This window comes from Acartia tonsa, chromosome 14 (assembly GCF_053477335.1).
Source record: "Acartia tonsa isolate MP-2025a chromosome 14, ASM5347733v1, whole genome shotgun sequence".
NCBI classification, from domain to species: domain Eukaryota; kingdom Metazoa; phylum Arthropoda; class Copepoda; order Calanoida; family Acartiidae; genus Acartia; species Acartia tonsa.
The window spans coordinates 19,693,654-19,714,566 of record NC_137273.1 but is presented as its reverse complement, the minus strand read 5'-3'; the positions used below and the strand labels follow the sequence as shown (position 1 = coordinate 19,714,566).

At 29.7% G+C, this 20,913-nt stretch overlaps 1 protein-coding gene across 2 annotated transcripts; it reads right to left on the bottom strand.

Annotated features, from left to right (window-relative positions):
- Positions 1-48: 48 nt before the first annotated feature.
- Positions 49-19,075, bottom strand: LOC145305950 (uncharacterized). 2 transcript variants are annotated; one of them, XM_080147854.1, is made up of 16 exons: positions 19,000-19,075; positions 18,502-18,560; positions 18,091-18,161; positions 16,224-16,332; positions 15,452-15,528; positions 14,981-15,081; positions 7,741-7,811; positions 6,792-6,900; positions 6,392-6,447; positions 6,216-6,263; positions 5,926-5,980; positions 5,364-5,418; positions 5,042-5,128; positions 4,465-4,512; positions 3,800-3,845; positions 49-426 (listed from the first exon to the last, which is right to left on the bottom strand). In XM_080147854.1, the coding sequence occupies exons 1-16, from the start codon at positions 19,056-19,058 to the stop codon at positions 389-391; spliced, it is 1,089 nt and encodes a 362-aa protein (XP_080003980.1). In that variant the 5' UTR covers positions 19,059-19,075; the 3' UTR covers positions 49-388. The 2 variants fall into 2 exon arrangements, with proteins under 2 accessions (XP_080003980.1, XP_080003982.1); XM_080147856.1 differs by lacking the exon at positions 5,042-5,128.
- Positions 19,076-20,913: the final 1,838 nt, after the last annotated feature.

Below are 20,913 nucleotides of genomic sequence, written 5' to 3'. Positions count from 1 at the left end.
GATTTTCTCTATTTAATTGTCCTTTGCATTTATGCATAAAAATAATAATTATTTTATAAAATGTATTTCAGTTAAATAATTAAATACATAAATAACATAAAATTTGGCTAAAAAGACATATATGAGACTCATAATAGATGTCCACTAAAAAAAATATTAAGTTTACAGAAGCTAACATATATTTGGCTACAAATTTTTCTTAATTAACTAAATAACAGAATTTTTTTTATTTTCATAATAAGTGGATCATAAGCTAATTAGAATAGATTAACATAATATAAATAATAACATATACATAATAATTGTTTTATATGCCATAAGATGTTAAATAAGATGGATAGATATTTATTTTATCTTTTACATGACAATTGTTAGATTATTTCAAACTTTAGCTGAAGAAGGGAAGTTTGAAACCGCTGAAGAGACCTAAAATTAAAAGATTAATTAAAGATTTCATCAAAGAAAGATATTTAATTTTTTTTAAACAAGCATAGATTTATGTAGCCTCTTTATAATAGTAGAGTGGGTTCTTTAAATAATGGAGATTCGACTGTAGGGTAGTCAGAGCGCAAAATTAAATTTTTGTAAAAAATCTCCTAATTTCATATTAAAAATCTTCAAAAATCCAATTCATACTTGCTAGATAAAGAAGTTGTATCAACTTTTTTGCTTTTTATTTAAGATAGCTAGCCGGTCCTTTCAGTAAGTAGTAGATGTAAAATTTTTCATAGAATTCAGATATGCAATCGGTTTTTTTGTAGACCTCTTATTTTTTAAGTAATTTAAGTTTTTTAAAAAAGTAAGTCGGTTTTAAGGTACTAAAACGCAACAAAATAAAAGAAGAAAATGGCCAGTATGAACAAAAATAGTAAGATCTTTAATTTGACTCCTTACTTTTAAAATTCTGTTGAGTAATTATTGAAAAAATCTATTTTTTTAACCTCGGTTTAATAAAAACTTTAGACCTAAATATTTTCTCAAACAGACATAAAAAACATGGGTTCATATATACCTTTAGAATCAGAAAAATATTACGAATCTATTCTAAGCAAAATTGAAAAAGTTTTATAAAACTATACACGGTTGGACCCTCAGATGTCAAAACTTTATTTAAGTGTTTGGCCAAAATGACTTAGCAATTGTATCTGTAAGTACGTCTAATAACACCCTTTGCTATTTTTAAAATCCTAGAAAATTTTTTTTGCAAGAAAATTGCATAAATTCGCAACCTTTTTTAGAACCACTACATAACTCGAGTTTTAAAACTTTTTATATAAAATCCTTTTTACAAAAAATATCAATAATTACTTAAAATTAAACCTGAAAGAAAAAAAATCTCATTACACGTGTTAATTTGCATGTTTTAGGTCTTTTTTTGAGGAAAGTATAACTTCCACATTTTTGACAATAATTATATTTTTTAACATTTCAAAGTAAAATATAATAAAACTTAAACGATTTTTCTTGAATTATCAGTTGAAAATTTCATCAAACATGCAATTTAAGTGATGAAAATTTAATAAAATCATTTTTTGAATGTTTAGAATTACCAATTTTCTACATTTAAAACAAAATATTAACAAAATTTAAAAACATTCTAATATACAACTTTAAAAATCAATAACATTTTATAAAATGATGTTTTAAAAAATAAATCATTAAAAGGTATTAAAATGCATTTTAAGTTGCTTAAAATTAAAACGAGAATATCTTTTTACACTTTATTCTTTGTAATAGAGATTAATCGTCATTTGCTGAAAATGAAACATTTAATAAACTAATTGAATCTTTTTGTGACCATATTTAAAATTTTTAATTTTTACACTAAGGTGTTTTTTAATAAAAATCTTTGTTAATTTCTGTTGTACGACAAAAAAAGAAAGGGACTTTTTTACTATTTCTAGGTTATCTTATGCAATTTAAACTATATAATATGAAATAAATTTTAATTGTCTTTCTTTTGAGCCACAAAACACTGTAAAATGTAACATATATGCAAAAATAACAATTTTTTTAATGAATATTATAATACCCTTATATGACATTGCGTCAGAGCTTATTCTTTAGATCATATGTTCATGAAAAGTAGGCATAACTTGGAGGGTTGCGCTATTTATTAGAATATTAAATAAACTTGAATGGTAAAAATATTAGCATAACCTTTGTCAATTCAAATGCTTTAGGTATATAATTCGGAAAGTTAGTTAAAAAAGAGAGAATTTGCTGTGTATACTATTGAAAGACTTTCAAAATGTGAATTACAAAGCAATCCTAAAAGATCGGGCCGTAGGCGAGTCTTAGTCGATTGGGGGGTACGGGGGTTTTCTGATAGCAATTTGCGTTATTGGTATACAATGTAAAAAAATATTTTAAAGAAATTCTTTAAATAAAACCCAACGTGTATTGGCAGTACAAACATCTTTATGCTAGCAGACATATGTTTATCAAAATTAAAGAAAAGTATTTCCACAAGAAAAATTATTCAGGTTTCTACTTTATAATTTTAAATATTTTTTTTCTGATAAAATGTTTGACATATATCATATAATCATTTACCAAAAAAAATATTTTGATAATTTAGATTTCAGAGAATATGAAAACCCTCAAAAACTAAGACGACATTTTGCATCTTCTGCTATGACATTTAAGAAAAAAAATTAAAAAATCAAAATTTAGTATGAAAACTATTTTCATCGATTTTTCTGAAGGTATTATCGTATTCTATGGGTTTTTCATTATCATTTACTTATATCGAAAGTGCCAAACATTGTACCCTAACTTATTCATTTAATAAAAAACAAACCGTGTATAATAAAAAAAATAAGTTTATATTAAGAATCATAATTTTCGGCTTTAAAGGGTTAGCTTAAACCAAACCTGAAAAAAAACCTAAACAAAAGACAATGCAATGTAGCAGATATTTTTTAAACACAAGAAACAATAATGTATTTTTAACTGCATTGTTTTGAAGTTTATAAACAGACTGATGCATATTTGTTCATAATTTTTCATTCTTTACATGTTCTTTAATATCACTATATTTATTGTAGTATCTATTGTATATATTGTATGAACGTTCTCCTTTTTTTCTGGCAATTCTATAGGTTAATTTTATAGATTAAGCTTCCCGATTCGTCAATTTTTGCGATTTGTGATTGGCTAGTTTAGTAGTTACAATTCTTAAAATAACTTTTTTATTTTTTCTATTTTTTATTACAATTTTTTAAAACTTTTTCAATTTTGCTTACAATGGATTCATATTATTTTTCTCATTCTAATGGTATATATGAACCCATATTTTTTATGTCTGTATGAGAAAATATTTAGGTTTAATGTTTTGATTAAACCGAGGTTAAAAAAATAGATTTTTTCAACAATTACTCAACAGAATTTTAAAAGTAAGGTGTCAAATTAAAGATCTTACTATTTTTGTTTATACTGGCTATTTTCTTCTTTTATTTTGTTGCGTTTTAGTACCTTAAAACCGACTTAATTATTTTTTAAAAAAACTTAAATTACTTAAAAAATAAGAGGTCTACAAAAAAACCGATTGCATATCTGAATTCTATGAAAAATTTTACATCTACTACTTACTGAAAGGACCGGCTAGCTATCTTAAATAAAAAGCAAAAAAGTTGATACAACTTCTTTGAAAATTTGTACAGATTTAATGGTAAGGCCACTCTATACTCAAAATTCGACGGTAAGGAATACTTATAGCTGATTGTGCGATTAATTTTTTAAGAATCCACCTTTCATGCCACCCCTTTCCCTTTTTTTCATAAAATAAGACTGTTACCTCCTAGAACTCCGGTAGGACGTTGTGGTCTGGGGCGTTGAAATCTCTGCAAAAATAATACATCAAATAGAGAAAAACATTTCAATATTTTGCTTTGTAAAAATTCGCTTTAGAAAAATAAGATGTTGATATATATATGCAATTTTACAGCATACAGTATCTTTTTTTAATTTCATGCGGTATAAATTTTAAGTTTAACATGCTGCCATTTTTCAAATAGGGCACCTTCAGTCTAACTTAAATTATTTTAGGCTACGTAAAGTTAGGTTAGTCTTAGGAGAGCCCTGCAGAGGCATGGTTCCATTTGTAGGAATGACACAACTGATTTTCTATGACGAAAGATGGAATATCACCAAGAAATATTTTTATAAAAAAAAATGAAAACTTACCGTAAATTGAGAGCTACCCTCACTATTAAAGCTTACTAATGGTTGGCTGCTAGATGTAAATTGGCCGCTACTAAAGCTAGCAGATGGCTGGCTAATAATCTGGCCGCTGATAAAGCTAGCAGTTGGTTGGTTAGTAAAGCTGCTAAAGCTACTAATTGGCTGGCTAGAAAATTGGCTGTTAGTAGTTGTAAACTGGCCGCTACCAAAGTTAGTAAAGCTATTTTGTGAGTTAGTAAACCCTGTTGGGCTGCTTATAAACCCTGTGGAGCTGCTTACCGCTGGAGGAATGGCATTCTGGAACTGATCAGCAGAGTTGAAGGAAGTCTAAAATAAAATAAAATTAATTATAAATATTTCACATAAATTTTAATCATAATCCATGCAGCATTGTCATAGTCACAATTTTTTCTTATTAGTATCTTTAAAAATTTTGTATTAATTAATTATGAAATTTACTTTTAAATGAAAAATTCAATAGGTAATTTGTAAAAAAGCTTGAAATGTTTGTAAGAAAAATATATTTTTTTATTTTAAAACAGAGCTTTTAGTAGGAAAACAGTGAATATCCTAAATCTATAATTTTGCTATTTATGTCCATTTTATTTTTTAATATCTAGTTAGTAAAGTTGGTAAGTTGTTATATAGTAAAATGTCACAATAGTCAAATAATTATAGTATTCAAGTCAATTTAGTCTTGTGTATCATAAAAAAAATATTGAATGTTATAATCTGAAAAAGAATATAAAATTGATTATTAGTATATCATGCTATCATGGTGGCATGCTCAAAACTGGGTCATGGTGTGGCAGGCAGTGGTCATGCTCGTGACAAGTCACGTGACTCTGCTCTATACCTGAACTGGACGTCTGGGTGGGAGTGGGAGGCTGCCCTGGGGACGGGGGAGGGGTGATCCGGGGGCTACTGGTAGGCTGGGATTAGGCTAAACACATTTTGGTAAAAGGGATGGGTTTTGACTTTTTTTTCAGATTTTGGTAAAATTTATAATTCAAATCTTCAAAAAAAAAATGGTTGGTTACCAATGGAAAATTATTTTCATATCAATGAGTTTTGTTTAAGTTTGTATACGATATATTTTAAAAATTTGTCAAGAAATCATTGGTGATTTGAGAATTTGTTTAATTCACAAAAAAAAGTTATAAAAAAAAATAATTCACCTGCTGAACAGTTTGGAACTGGGTGGGGGGAGGATTTACAACTTGGGGAATAGGTCTAAAAAAGAAAAAAAATAATTTCAACTATAGTTTAGTATTAGAGGTTAGTAAAATAGTGACTGAATATTCTTAACTTTTTTTTAAATCATGTCATAATAGCATTCTTTTTAAGTTTTAAAATAATACTCCAAAATTCCCATTAAATTTAATAATGTTACTTTTTAATTCCCAATAATTTGTTTTAAAAATTACAGTAGAATAATTGTAAAAATTACTTTAATAGTCAATAGTTGCCCCAATCCAGTTGCAAAAATCTAAACATTTAACATAAAGTCACGAAACGCCCCAATATTAAAAAATATATAAAACTATATTGACGTATTTCATTATTATTGTCTAGAAAATTCAATAAATAAAAATTTTCTGTTTCTCGTTTTCTTATTTTTTTCTATTTGTAAATTAATTTGATAATTTTCCCATATGATTTACCGACGGACATACATATTCTATAGAGTAGCTGCGCTACATAAAAAATCATGAAATTTAAAATTAAGAATCTACTTACTGTACTGGGGGAGGTGCAGGGGCTACTATGGGGAGCTGGGGCAGAGAGTCAATATCTAAAATATATTTGTTATCTAACTAAATTTCTTTGACTTAACAAAAGCTTTTGACACCATTTAAGTAGCAAAGACTTTAACTAACTGTAACATGCTGTGAGTCTGTATGCCTTTGAAATTGTAACTGACAACTAAAATGATTAATTTATTGTGGGTTCTAATCAGATTGATATATTATTTTAACTAAAGGTTTATGACATCTCGAAAAATATTGAACTCTCAAAAAGAATATTACCAATGGAATTTGTTCCTTCCTCAGTTTCCTCTCTAACATCAACACCCTCTGAAATAGAAATAAAATATTAACATTATATTTAATTTGTGGAAACATTTTGCTATTTTAAGAATAGCTCATCAAAATCAAATTGATATTAATCCGAAAAGATGTTCCAATGTTTTAAAATTGCTTACCTTCAGAATTGACAAGTTCAATCAGCTGATCACTGTCTTCACAGATGATAACAGATCTATAAAATATTATAAAATTTGTTCTATTTATTTAATTTTTATATCGTTTGATGTCTGTCTGTTTGTTTATCGGTTTATCCTTTTATTAATCCACCAGTCAGTTAATGCTGTAATTCATATGCCAAGATATTTCCTAATTTTCCCCAAAATGTAGACATGTGTCATTGTCCATTAATCCAATTATCAAATGTACCATTAAAGTATCAGAACAAGTTAAATGGATATATTTATCAATCTCACTATCTATCCCTAACCCATCTAACTATCCATCTATCTATCATGACATCTACCTATTTATCCATCAAACTATCCATCTATTAACCCATCCCACTATCTATCTTACCTGAAATGACAAGCCACATCATGCCACTTGATACCATCATCATATTTGTTATTAAGAACAGTCAGACAAGCCTCGTCATGGAACTCCTGAAGACCCTCAATGGTGATTCCTTAAATAAATATATTTTTAAGATAAAAAAAATATATTTTTCACCCTCATATTTATGTCTAATAAAACAGTGCCAGCTAGTGTTTTTTTTTCATGCAGGAACATTTTCATTTTAATGATTTTTTTCTCAATAGGCACTGTTCTATTTTACATTTTATAATAATTATCCTAGTTTGTTATTGGTAAGTTAGTTTCCTTACATGCTGAAATTACAGAGTGTCCAATTAAAATTTTATAATCAAATATATTTTTGGCATCTGTTTAAAACATTATGTTAGAAAAACTTTTTGTTAATATGTTAGGTTTGTTAAATAAAAAATATAAATTTCAAATGAACTTTTTGAATAAATATTAAAATTTTCAGTTTTTCCAAAATAATGCTTCATTTTTTATGGGCAAATGTTAAGTGGACACTCTGTAGTTTCACGTAGTCTTACCAATCTTATTTTCTAAGCCTAAAGGTTCCACATCGATACCCTCCCAGTGCTGCTTAGCTAGAGGTATAATAATTTAGTGCAATACACGACGCTAGAGTTCTAATTAAAGTAGAAAACGTATTATGGGTCAAAAAGTCACTAAATAGTTTACTAAAATTAGATAAAAATCATTCATTTATTTAAAACTTTTTCTTTTATGAATCAAGTTAAAATTTAATTTTTCTTTTAAAAATAAATAAAATTTATTACAGTTACTTTTTAAGATAAAATACAATCTATATACTATTTTTACATATAAAAAGGTGTCTCACAAAACCTGAGAAACCTTGTGTGTATTAAATTTTTTTCTGCTGCAATATCCCTACCTCTGTCTAATTAGGATATAATTAATAAAGATAACTTACCAATATTATTTTCAACATCAATGGGTCCCTCCTTTTCACCTTCCCAGTTGTCGGGCTGGGGTTCGCCAGTCCTGAAATAACAATCATTAGAAATTGCTCAATAAAACTATCACTCTATGAAAGTTAAACACTAGAGGGAGAAAGGGTAAAATAACTTTATCTCCCCATCGCAACTTCCTTATGCTAACTATCTATTGGGTCATTGAAAATCAACCAATGGGTTTGCTTATATTAACACAGCCAAGTAGCAGAAAATAATTTAGAAGCAGACGATAGAGGTCTTTGAAAAATGAGGGAAGGTAGTTGTCTGTATATACATCTATACTATAGATCTGTTAGTTAAATAAAGTGTCATTTGATTATGAAGCTTTTTAAATCGAAGTTTTTCTATAATTAGGGTTCGTCAGTAACTGTTGGCTCTTTTCGTTAATTTAGACATGTTAGAATTGTCCTATCGATTTCGAACTATGCATAGTGATTCCTATAACAGTAAGGTACGAATTAGAAAGCGTAGCAACTCTTTAATCGTTACCAAAAAATCAGTACGTCCATTTAAAACATACTGATTTTTTAAAAAAAATTTAAATATATTTTGTATGATACAACTATCAAAATAGACATATCAGAATTATCCTAACAATTTCAACTGACACTGAAAATATTAATACATTAAATTTATAATTATTTTTTTTGTTGTGAAAACCGACTTTTGTTAAATAATATTTTTTCTCTGCTATGCTTGTCATAAATTTATTATAATTTTGTGAATTATTTTCTTTATACAATACTTTAATTTGAAAAGCTAGTCAATAGTAACGGGTCGGATCACATGAAACAAATTCTTTTCAATGTCTCTCTGTCTCTTTTTTGCCTTTCGCTGCTTTTTGCAACATTTTTCAATGAGTATGTTCATTTAATGTAACAAAAAGCATTTAGTAAATATGGGGAAAAATGATGATCATTAAACTTTTTGTCTTACAACTTATTATCAAACTAACTATCGTTTTGATTGCACAAAATGTTCTTGGAGCAGGGGCGTCCAAGCTTTTTATTTTGGGGGGGGTAAAATTTTTTTAAGGGGGGGGTAATTTGGTTTTGGGGGGGGTAAAATGGCGCGCGAAGCGCGCCGCAAATTTTTTTTACCCCCCCCAAAATTTTTACCCCGGGGGTAAAATTTGCTTGGGGGGGGTAATTACCCCCCCTGAAATCTGTTGGCAGGGGTAAAATTTGTTTACCCCCCCCAAAATTTACCCCCGGGGTAAAATTTTTGGGGGGGTAATTTAAATTTTATAAAAAATATAGTATTAAAAATGCGCGCGAAGCGCGCAAAAAATTTTTTTGTTAAAGATTTTCTATTTTGGGGGGAGTATTTACCCCCCCCAAAATGGTTTGGGGGGGGTAAATACCCCCCCCAAAATCGTTGGGGGTGCCTACGGCACCCCCAAGGTAGGGGTAATTTTTTTTTGGGGGGGGTATTGTTCACAAAATTTTGGGGGTGCCTACGGCACCCTTAAAATCGTTTGGGGGTGCCAAATGGCCCATTACCCCCCCCCCTTGGACGCCTATGTCTTGGAGGTCTCAAATATATTAAAACTTTGATATGTTTTCACACCAGCAAAAAAGGGAGAGATAGAAAGTGAAATATTTTTTGCTAATTTTCTTTGTATGTGATATTGTGCGATAACTTTCATTGATTTGTTGTAACGGTTAGTTTTGTATGGAGAGACTTTGTGGATTTTGTTGTTCTGGCTATTCAGAATTCACATTTCACATTCAAATAAAATATTCACATGCAAGGGTGAAGTAATTTACAAACTTTTTCCCTTTTTAAACGCGAAGCTTTTATATAATTAGGGTCGGTCCGTCCATCCGTACGTATCTGTAACGGTTAGCTCTTTTCGTTAATTTAAATAGGTTAGAATTGTCCTATCGATTTGCATATTATTCCTTTAACAGTTAGTTACCACTTAGAAGGCGCAGCAATTTTATAATCGTTACCAAAAGTCCGTAACGTATTTAAAAAAAAACCTTAATTCCTTAGATTTAATTTGATTTAATTGCTCGTTATTGCTGCGCTACATATGTATATAATTATTACCCTTTAAAAAACTTTTCATTTTTTTCCTAATATTTTAAATTCTCATCTTTCTTTTTCTCACTATTAGTCTAGCCTTTGTATTAACTTTTGTATATTTCTTTAATTTGAAGAAATTAGTTATTTCTTTCTTTGTGATTTACCCTCTTACACGTGCGAATTTGGTACAGGGATACAGGGTTAGGTAAAGGGGGAAACAATTACGTACAATTAGTAAAACAGCTTTTTGAAGGGTTAAGCTAAAAATAAACACTTACATTAAGAAAAGATATAAAAAGTGAGATAGATAGATAGATAGTCAAAATCTACATTTTAAAAATTCAAAGCAATTTCATGTTGGATAATTCATTTTCAATTGACCTTAATTCTCGACATAATGTTATATAACAATTGTGTCTTACAGTTTAATATTTGAAAGAAATATGTTCACAAATTATCATAATATCTGTCACTTACAACAATTAACGGATTTTTTCATTTACTATTTAAAGATTTTTTGAAAATATTAAAAAAATGAAATAAAGCGAAGTAATCCTGACCCTTTACCATACCTAACCTAGCAAACTGCATTATAACTTGATTCACATTTTAAATATTCACACAATGTTAAGGGATGGACATATTTACATGCCATATTTGATTATAAGACTGCACCGCTATTTAATTTAATTTTTCGTTTTTTTTGGTCTGCTTTATTGCTTGCCGCGCGGCGTTGATTTGGTTGTTAAAATATTTTGTGAAAATCAGTTCCGTATGATTAGACAATTCTGCATCCAAAATTGTACTGAGACTTCATACCGAAGGATGCAAAATAAATCTGAATTTATATTAACATAACAGTTTTTTAAGCTTATGGTTTAAATTTTGTAATTTTAGATAAGAGGTTTATTCACAGAAAAAAATCCCCAATTAATCTTAAACAGCAAACAAGAAAAAATAGATTTCCCCATTAATGTTACTGACGTAAGGACTGACGAACAAAATGAATTATAGAGTAGCTTTGGTACTAAAAATTGGGATGACATTTTGAAATTTGAGACTAACATATATATTTCCCGCCAGTTTAGTACAAAAATGGCAACAAAATTATTGGAATGTTAAAAATGCAATATTTCAGCAATGTCAATGTTAGACTTGGATGTTCATCCAAAACAGTATAAAATTATTTGCTTGTTGGTGGGGAGGTGGTAAACTTGAGTTTTAGCCTGAACTTTTTCATCATAAAAGATGTTAAAATGATATTTACTATATCAATGTCTAATAATCCTATTTTATAAAGTTTGTCTGTCCGTTAAGACAGCGCAAACCTCTATAGCGATTGAGTTCTCCATTTTAGGAAAGCTTTACTTGGCATGATGGCTTCCGTGATGGTTTTAGTCTACTTGTGCAAGGGGTGCTACCGCTATTGGGCATAAGTAGTACAGAGGAATTTCAAGGTCTATAAAAAGGCGCAACACTTTTAGGTCTTCAAGATAAAGGCCATTATATTCAAAGTTAAGGTATCATTCAGTAAGTTTTATAAATAAAATACCTTCAGAACAAAATGAACAAAATCTGTGGATGAAATGCAAAAATTTGCAATGATTCAGCGACTAAATTCTTAAATTCATGATGATGTGTGAATATGAGAGCTGTGAAGATACAGTGGCTCATAATACATTACTGTTCATCGTCCAAACGTCTGTTAGAATATGTTGACAATTCAACAGTCTAAGTTAGGTTATCTTGATAATTCAGTCTTTTTAAAGTATTTTTTAGAATCTAACTAGAATTTCATCTTTATTGGCTGTTAGACAATATGCATACCACATTTTAAATTTGATTAGGGGTGTGATTAAACCAACAAACAACCCTATGTTGCACGCCCTTTATTGCTACGCTACTTGATGGCACTATATTCCTTTTATAACCCTTTCATTTAAATAATGAATATAATTAAAATAATTTTCGCTTTGAAATAGATTTTTACAAACAAACCGCAATGTTCAAAATTGAATAGTGGCACACACACAATAATGCAGAATCATAATGGCAACAGGGACAATAATGTTTATAACAGCATAGCAAGTTATTTTGTTTGGAATGTTCATCAATCTATCGTTCCTTGTCTTATACGGTCTCTGGTTATAGCATGTTCAGAACTTCTGACTTTGGTTAAGGCTAAAAAGTCATAATAGTGACCTAATCGATGACAACTGTCTAAAAATATAATACATTACATCTCAAGGAGCGAGGAGACATTCAACTGTAAAATACCCTGGAACCAAAAGTAATACGTTGGCTAAAAAATTTTGATATTTTCATTGAATTTAAATTGGATATTTCGAAACAAGAAGTGTCCAAGCCTTTCATCCAAGAATTTTAATCTACAGAAGAAGTAATTTTGTTTAACATTTATGTTATGTGTAATAAATTATCGTCCGATTGTCTTATTCCTTATGATCCCTGCTTCTTCTAAATAGTATATATAATAGTATATGATACGGGAAATGTTTTAAAAATTCAGTAACCACCACAAAACTGATCATTATCGATAATTTATTGGACACACTTGAACGCCTAAAAACTAGTTATTACAAGTCTAGATGAATAAATAATTTAATTCCTTAACTTAAAATCAAAATGGTCATTTTTCAAACTCAAATTTAGCATATGAAAAAAGGTACAGAAATTTTGAATTGTCCTATTCATTTCAAACTTTTTGTGACGAGGATTCCAACAAGTTTTTGGTTTTGGATTTTTGGAATGATGATTCCTAGGATAATAAAGTACAATCCCTATTACATAGTCCTAAAAATCTAAGAATGTATGTTAGTGTCCTGTATTTCTGCAATTTTGCAACTATTTTATATACGATTTAGTTAATAACTGAAGATCTGACACTCTACAAGCGATATCGCTTGTTTGTCCCAAAGTCGGATAAGTTTAGTAGCTTTAACGAGTATTCATTGCAATTTCTTTCATATTAACTTGATTGTCTAATTTTATGAATTGGTTCATTCTAAATCTGGTTTTGAATTTGCACAGTGAAAAAATTAACAGTTTGGATTTTTACTAATGTTTCTTTTACAATATTCATTTACCATAAATAAAATATATTTTTATTTCAGTATTACATTTTTTTTCTTATTCACATTGAAACAGATTACGGTACTAAAAATCCAATTGCATGTAAAAATATTTTATTTTCATTAATTACTTAAATTTTTAATATTTTTTATTCAAATCTTGTAATAGCTAAAGACTGTTAAGCTGTTACTACTGCTGCTATGTCAGATGGGCGAAATTTCTAGCACTAGCAAAGCAAGGACTTACAGACAAGGGTCGTTCAATTAAATGGTTAATTGTCTGTAATAGTTGAGGTTTTAGTGCCTTGAAACTTACCATAAAAATATTTTGTTGTGGGAAAGGATATGTCACTTGAAGAAAAACAATTTTGCCTCCATTTTTTCTGTCGGTCAAAAAGAATAACTTGGAAACTATCTTATATATAATGCATCAATAGATACCTATATATAAAGCTAAAGAGTTTTACTTAATTGAGTTGTAATCGCTGTACAAACTTATAAAATAAGCATAGATATGCTGTGCTGAAATTACAAAATGAATTAATTTTAAAACTAAATAAGCGTGGCTAATCTTACTTGTTCCGTTAATGAGGGGGCAATTAAAACAATTTGGACAATCACACAATTAAATTTAAATATTCTATAACAATGAAAACAAAATTCGTTTTCATGAAAACTTAGGCCTTTGTAATAAAATGAAAAATATACTACATAAAGGCATAAAAGAACAAAACCCAGATAAACTAAATGACAATTAAAAACTGACAAATAAAGTCTCCAAAATCGGCCATTGAACAAAACGATTGATTTTAATGACCCTTATCATTTTCAAGAATTACTGTTTATTGCCACTAGAAATATTTAATTCTGTGGAAAACGTGAAAACATATATTACAATATGCCTTTGTATCAAAGACGTGAAAACTGTACAATTTAATGGGCTCTTTATTTTTCACACACAGAAAATGAGATAGAAAAAAACGGAGGGGGGGGGGGGAGGGGCGTTCAACGCCCCTTTCACCGACCGTTAAGGGTTAAAAACCACTTTCTTTCTGATTAAAATAAAAAAAACTTAAATTGCAACGCTAGATTAACAAATTAATACTTGAACAAAAAAGCAATTTTCACTGAGAAAATATTTCATTTTTGACGTTTCATCATTAAGAATAAAAATTGTTAATAATGTAAACCGTTTTACTTTAATAAAAACAAGATCAATTATGTCTACAAGTGACAAAATCTGTATTTTTAGATAGAAATATAAATTTATTTGTAAAATATAATATTAAAAGTGGATGCGCCTCTAGCAAGAATTTGAAGTGGAAGGGCTAAAAATAGCAAATAGCCTGAAACTATCCTTTGACCTACAAGAACCTTCCCTACAATGAAGAACCTTATAAGTATTCCGAAACAGAAACATAAATTAATTTCAAGCAATTGATTCTTTCAATCTGTTAAAGTAGAGTGGCTCCATTACTAAAATCTTTTTTTATGCTTCCTTTGTTTAGTAAAAATGTGTAGATCTTGATTTTTGTTTAATGATTAATTATTTCATGGATTAAATTGATTTAATGAGGTGTAATAATTCTATCGCAAAACTGTTATCAAAATAATCTATATATATTCCTGTGATTTTTGCAACTTAGTCCTTTTTTATCTATTCTTTCAACTATTATTCCTATATTATAACTTTCATGATCATAAAAGATAATTTATAGTGCCTATAAAAAACGATGCCATACAATACAAATGACCAATAATAGGCCAATACACATTCTAAATTTTCAATGGCAGGCCAGTTTAAATTTTAATTGACCAATGGTAGGCCAGTATTACGCCTTTTTTGACAGGCACTATTAAAATCTTCTGTAAATCTATGTTTTATAATAACATTGTAACATTCACTGGCTTAAAGCTTGATTGATAAACTAGCAGCGACAAAAACTTTTTAATTAATTATTTTGAGCTACGGATGTGGTAATTTAAGATATCTTACTGATTTTAAAACCGATAAGCACAAATGGATGATACTGATAGTAAAAAAAACTATCAAATATTAAGAATTTAGTTTACTTACTCTCCGGTAGAGCTCCAGAATGAGTTGGGGCTGGGACGATCTGTGGCGGCAATTCTTGCGTTTCTGGCTCCAGCCCAGAACCATCCGTTCACAAGAATAGGCTAGAAAAATGTTGTTTTTTTTTATCTAATTTAAAGGAATTTCGTGTATTTAATGATATATGTATTTGGCTGCAGTTAGTTTTTGTGACACCGCCCGCTATCTCCCCTTTATTTTATATCAACCCTTTGAGGGGCAATGTTATCGCCTCTTATCATATGGAGATATGTGAAAGGCCCTCTGAAGGTGCCTTTTAGACAGGTAAATCTTTTTGATCATTATTTTAGAGGACTAACGGACATCCTGACACACGTGCGAACATACAGACATAGTGAATTATAAAGTAGCTTTGCTACTATTAACACTTGATTTATTACAACTTGGATAGAATAGATAGATATACATGTAAATGGATAAAATATATAGATATACCTGTAAATGGGCTCCGTCACAACCCTTGTTCTGGAAATTACATTTTCTACCACTGGTCCAAATACTTGATACGTTATCTAAAAAAAAAGTATTCATGTAAGTACCATGCAGTTATTTCACTCAAACCTTTTTTGTACTTCCGAAATATCTTCCCCTCTCATTATTCCCCCCGTATTTAAAGTAAGCAGAAAACAACACCCTTGTATGTTAAAATTGTATTTACAAAATAAATATCAGATGTGAAGCTATATTATTAACTAGCAGCTACGCCCCTAGAGGCCTCTAGGGGCACTTGAGGAGGAGAGAGTCGAATTTAATAATTTTTTTATTTAATAAAATTTGGGGGGGGGGGGCGAAAAAATTTTTTTTTTTGGGCGGGGGGGATTTTTCATTTTTTGGGTTGGTTGGGGGTGTCCCATCCCTCAAGAAAATAGTTATAAACCTTCCCGGGACCTATGAGAAGCTACCCTGTTAAGGAGAACCCGATCGGTTCAGTGGTTAGCGAGATCCTTCGGTACAGACACACAGACAGACACAAAGACAGACAAACATCCTGTTACTTTAGTATAAGGATAGAAACGGAAATGCATCCGCCCATAACAGGTGCAACTCATTACATGCACAATCTTTTTTGGATTCTGCCTTTACAACCATTTATGAGCAATTTGATTTCAAGTAGAAAATGTATTTTGATCAATTATCTCAAGTGCCCCTAGAGGCCCCAAGTAGCAGCTATTTATTTATATTTGACAAATGAAAAGACAAAGTTTACCTGTTTTCATAATTTCTGCAAACATTTTATACTCCTCGGGTGTTTCAAATGAGACGAGATCCATGCATCTGTCACGGCAGAAATTACGACCGTTAAACCAATCCCAATCCTTAAATATAAAAATTAAATTGGAGCTCACTTGAAAAACAAGGAGATATCTTTAATGGCAGCCAGGATATTAAATGGTCTATGTAGAAAAAAAACATCATGTACTTTGTGTCATAACCTATGAATGCCTGTTGGTCAGGAAAATCTTAAAAAGAATTCAAACATCCATTTTTATAAAATCAAGAAAATTGCAATTTTTTGACGTACAGCCTATGTCCGATCGGAAATTTGGAATTATTAAGTAGCTTCGCAGTTTGTAAAATATAAAACAAATGAAATAATTAAATTCTTTATAGATAGTTTAAATAGAAAGATTTTGAATTGGATAAAAAAGATAAATAATTGGATAAGAAGATAGAAATTTGAAAAGAAAAAAGAGAGATAGATGGATTATTAGATAGAAATACAGATAATCTAATAATTCATGAAAACGATAGATAATTTATCAAAAAGATATTTGGAGAGAATTGTCTAGAAAGATAGATACTAAGATAGAAGGATAGGAATTTGGATAGCAAGATATATAATTATATAGAAAGATTCGTATAGTAAATTACTATATAGTATCCACATAAACTCAGAGATGGAGGTAACATAAGGCTGTTAATTACATTAGTTCCTAAAGTTTTATGATAAAGTTTTCTTATTTCTTGTTGGCTTTACAACTTTTGGGACTTTTAAAAAGTTTGATTGGTTGGTTTATTAAAGTGAAAGTCTAAACGTTTCATCCACTAACTGCAATCTACAGAAGGGGTAATTTTTAATTCATAATTGGGGATATACATCAATTATCAGCTATTGTCTTATCCCTTTAGATCTCTGACATGAAGTGCATCCTAAATTGAACTTTAGGCCTTGAAACTCATTTAGCTTCAACAATACATACACAAGTGTTTATGCAATAACTCTGAATATTTCATTTTAAAAAGCAAATTCTTAAATCTAACAATCTTATGTCATTTTGTTATTTGTTCAATTTTTATTTGTTCTTCCGACTAAACCGGTGAAGTTCTCAATTTTAGGGAAGCTTTACATAGCTCCTTAGTTGATTCTCAAAGGAGCGAAGCCACTAGTGGTCACTAATAAAAAGTAGTTTCATAGTATGTGTTTTCAACATATTGCCAAGACCTCCCATTACAAGAATGTAAATTCAGCGGTTTCCCTAATAATTTTCTTGAAAAATATCTCAAACTTATATTTTTGTAACTTTTAAAGAACAACCAGAATACTCTACACAATACATATTGTATAAATTTTCAAACACTCCCAGTTATAAAACTTTAAATATGAGGAAGTAAAGAAAAAACAATCCAAAATCTACCTATAATCACTTACAAAAAGATTTGTATAGAATTGTAACGAACAAGGATATAAACAAGGATGACAACATATATAAGAAGCGAAGCACAGAAAATTGAGGATGGTCCAATGATTTAAAAAAATTATATTTGGTATTTGAAATCAGATAAAAGCGTCGGAAATATATACACAGCCGAGTCCCTACTAAAGAACAGAAAACAATTTGCGAGCGGACGAAATGAATCAATACCAATTGAGCCAGGTTTTTAACTGGATTTTACATCTATACTTTCACATTTACTTTAAGATATTCTATGTCATAAATAGGTATATACCTAGGTTGTAAAACCATAAGCAAGTATATTATATACTGATTGCTCATTTTAATAGAGAATATTTAGCTATTTATCTGAATTAACAGACGAGAAATTAAAAACAATTATAGTGATTAAAAATTTACCTCAAATTTATGCCAGGGCTCTCTCCATGAAAGAAAATAATTATGCCCTCCCATTTTCAAATGTGATTTTCCTAAACAAAAATAATGCATTAAACATGTTCGCTTATACGTTGGCTTCAAACTTTTATAAAGTATGGGTTGGTTGGTTTAAAACCGATTTTTAGTTCGTTATGTTATTCTTTAAGATCACTTGGTAAATTAGGGAATCAAATTCAAGCTTTCGAGTGTAAAAGGCAAGTGAAAGAGTAAAATACAGAAACAATGTAGATAATCTTGTGATATATTCGGAAAATTTATGTTTTAATGAGTCAAGCAGCCAATAACAGAGCTGCTGCAAGCGTACAGACTGATAATTATACTAATAGTTTAGATTTAATTAAAATTATGATTGATAGATGTCCCTCAACTTACTTTTCATACATTCATCTAGAACAGGTCTGTTTAACAATGGTTTTCCATCCTTGCCAATTCTGAAACAAATAAAATATAAATAAGCAATTTATTTAAATTTTCTCCCTCTTTTACTTTTTTGCATTTCAAATCTGATTCTGATTTCAGAGTTCAAGTTCTAGTGTTCTATGGAAATTATATGATTTTAATGCTTGTTATTCCCTGAGTATTCAAGTGATTTTAAACTATCTTTATTTTACTAGATTAGTGGAGTAATAAGAAACATGAACGTTAAAAAAGTAAACAAAAAATGGACGTGATACTAAATTAGATAGAAGTGGATGAGATTAATGACTAATTCCCATTCTGATTAGACATATGTATATTGTAGTGTTCTTGACATTCCTACCTTTCGAGGTAGGGAATTTACGTTTAGAACTGACGGACAGAAATATGGCCTTTTCCTAATTATATAGTAGCTGCACTACTACTCAAAATAGTGGGTTTAATTAACTGTACCTGGCAGGACGTTGGGCTATAGCTGTTGCCACCAGGGCAGCATACACGAGAAGGCGCATTCTAAGGTCTGAAAGCATACAAATTATTTGAATGATACATCATACATACGAAGAATCAACAATACATAATAAATCTAGCAGTTCACATCTTTCATTTTAATTATAAGATTTATTTTTAGTTACAGATTTCTTATACGATTAGGCAAAATACAGTTCTAAATAATATTTAATTTTAAATGAGTTTGTGTTTGGTAATGCTCGTTTGTCTGACGGTCTTATATGTTATGCTTCGCTTTTATGGATTAGTTCAAATACAAATTTTGAATAAATTTTATTAATCTGAGAGAGTTTAAAAGGGTTGATGATAGAATTTTAAAAGTTTTAGCCACTTTACAACATTCCGAAGTGTTTTTTTCCAGACAGGGAAGTATCTGTGTGTGTGTGTATTTCTGTCTGCGTGTGTGTGTGTGTGTGTGTATGTGTAAGTGCTAGTCTGTGTATTTGTGACTCTAATATCTAAATACAGCTTTGTGTATTTTAAGTTTTAAGTGTTTGAATGACTATTTTTTGCGTCTACTTTAAAATGAGAATGTCTGTTAGTTCGTCCGTCATTACGTAAAAGTAATTTTTAAAAATTACCAATATTTCCTTGCTTCACTTAAGGGCTAAACTAAGCACTTTGACAACGCTTGTTAACTATAACTTATCCTTATACTAAAGTAACAGGATGTTTGTTTGTCTTGTGTCTATACCGAAGGATCTCGCTAACCGCTGAACCGATCGGGTTCTCCTTAACAGGGTAGCTTCTCATAAGTTCCGGAAAGGTTTATAACTATTTTCCTGGGAGGTGGGACACCCCCAACCCCCCCAAAAATGAAAAATACCCCCCCCCCAAAAAAAAAAAAAAAAATTCTCCCCCCAAAATATATTTTTTACTTTTTCTTTTAAAATCTAAAATAAGAAAGTGGGTTATCAAATTCGACTCCCCCTCCTCAAGTGCCCCTAGAGGCCTCTAGAGGCGTAGCCGCTAGTAATTCAATATGGAATTAAGGTTGAACAAACGGGAGAAATGTACTAAGGACAACATTATGAAGTAAAAAATCTACTCATATTTGGATATTTTATTATTATGTTATTTTTTAATGATAAATGCTCATATTTTATTACCAACCATTGCTAAAAAAAATTAAGAAATTAAGACTTCTACTGAGTAAAGTGGAAAAGAAACATATATAAAGGTTCTTTTTAATAAAGTGTACATAAATTTTCTTAGTATTTGTTTAAAGCTAAATATATACTTGGCTTTTTAGAAGAATGAATAAATTGTGGGGTAACATTCACATGTATTTATACAAAAATGATAAATACTTGAATTTTGGGAAGAGAAAAACATTGGACAGCCGGACAAAGTGAGTTATAAAAAGAATGCCTCATGATTACCTTTACAAAAAAAGTATTTAATTCTCTATCTTAAATAGGAAAGAAGAAGATGACATTAATATGTAATTAATTATACAATAAAAGAGAGAGAGAGAAATATACAGACAATCAAACATACTGATAATAAAGGCATATATAAAAGCATTGCTTTAAAATATTTTTATTACGCTATAAATATTTTAGCAAATTTTTGAGAACATAATAAAAGGTAGACGAGAATGATTTAGCAGAATTGAGAATAAATATACACCAGTTTTATATTTAACCTTAAAAAATTGTTGGTTGGCTTTTTTCCTTGTATTTGAAAGACAAGGGCTCGCCATCCGAGTGTCAGCCACCTATAAGCCGAAAATAACTCGACTTTTTAAGTCTCACAGTTTTACTTTAACTCTAAACTAGCGGCTTCGCCCCTAGCCTCTAGGGGCTTTGCCCCAAGAGGTTTGATCAAACCAATTTTTCGTATTTTAGATTTAAA

Coding starts and splice junctions, on each gene's coding strand:
- LOC145305950 (XM_080147854.1), bottom strand. CDS start 19,058: ATGCGCCTTCTCGTGTATGCTGCCCTGGTGGCAACAGCTATAGCCCAA. Junction 15,529..16,223: donor TGCAGAAATTATGAAAACAG/GTAAACTTTGTC, acceptor CTTTTTTTTTAG/ATAACGTATCAAGTATTTGG. Junction 4,513..5,041: donor CACCCAGACGTCCAGTTCAG/GTATAGAGCAGA, acceptor ATTTTATTTTAG/ACTTCCTTCAACTCTGCTGA.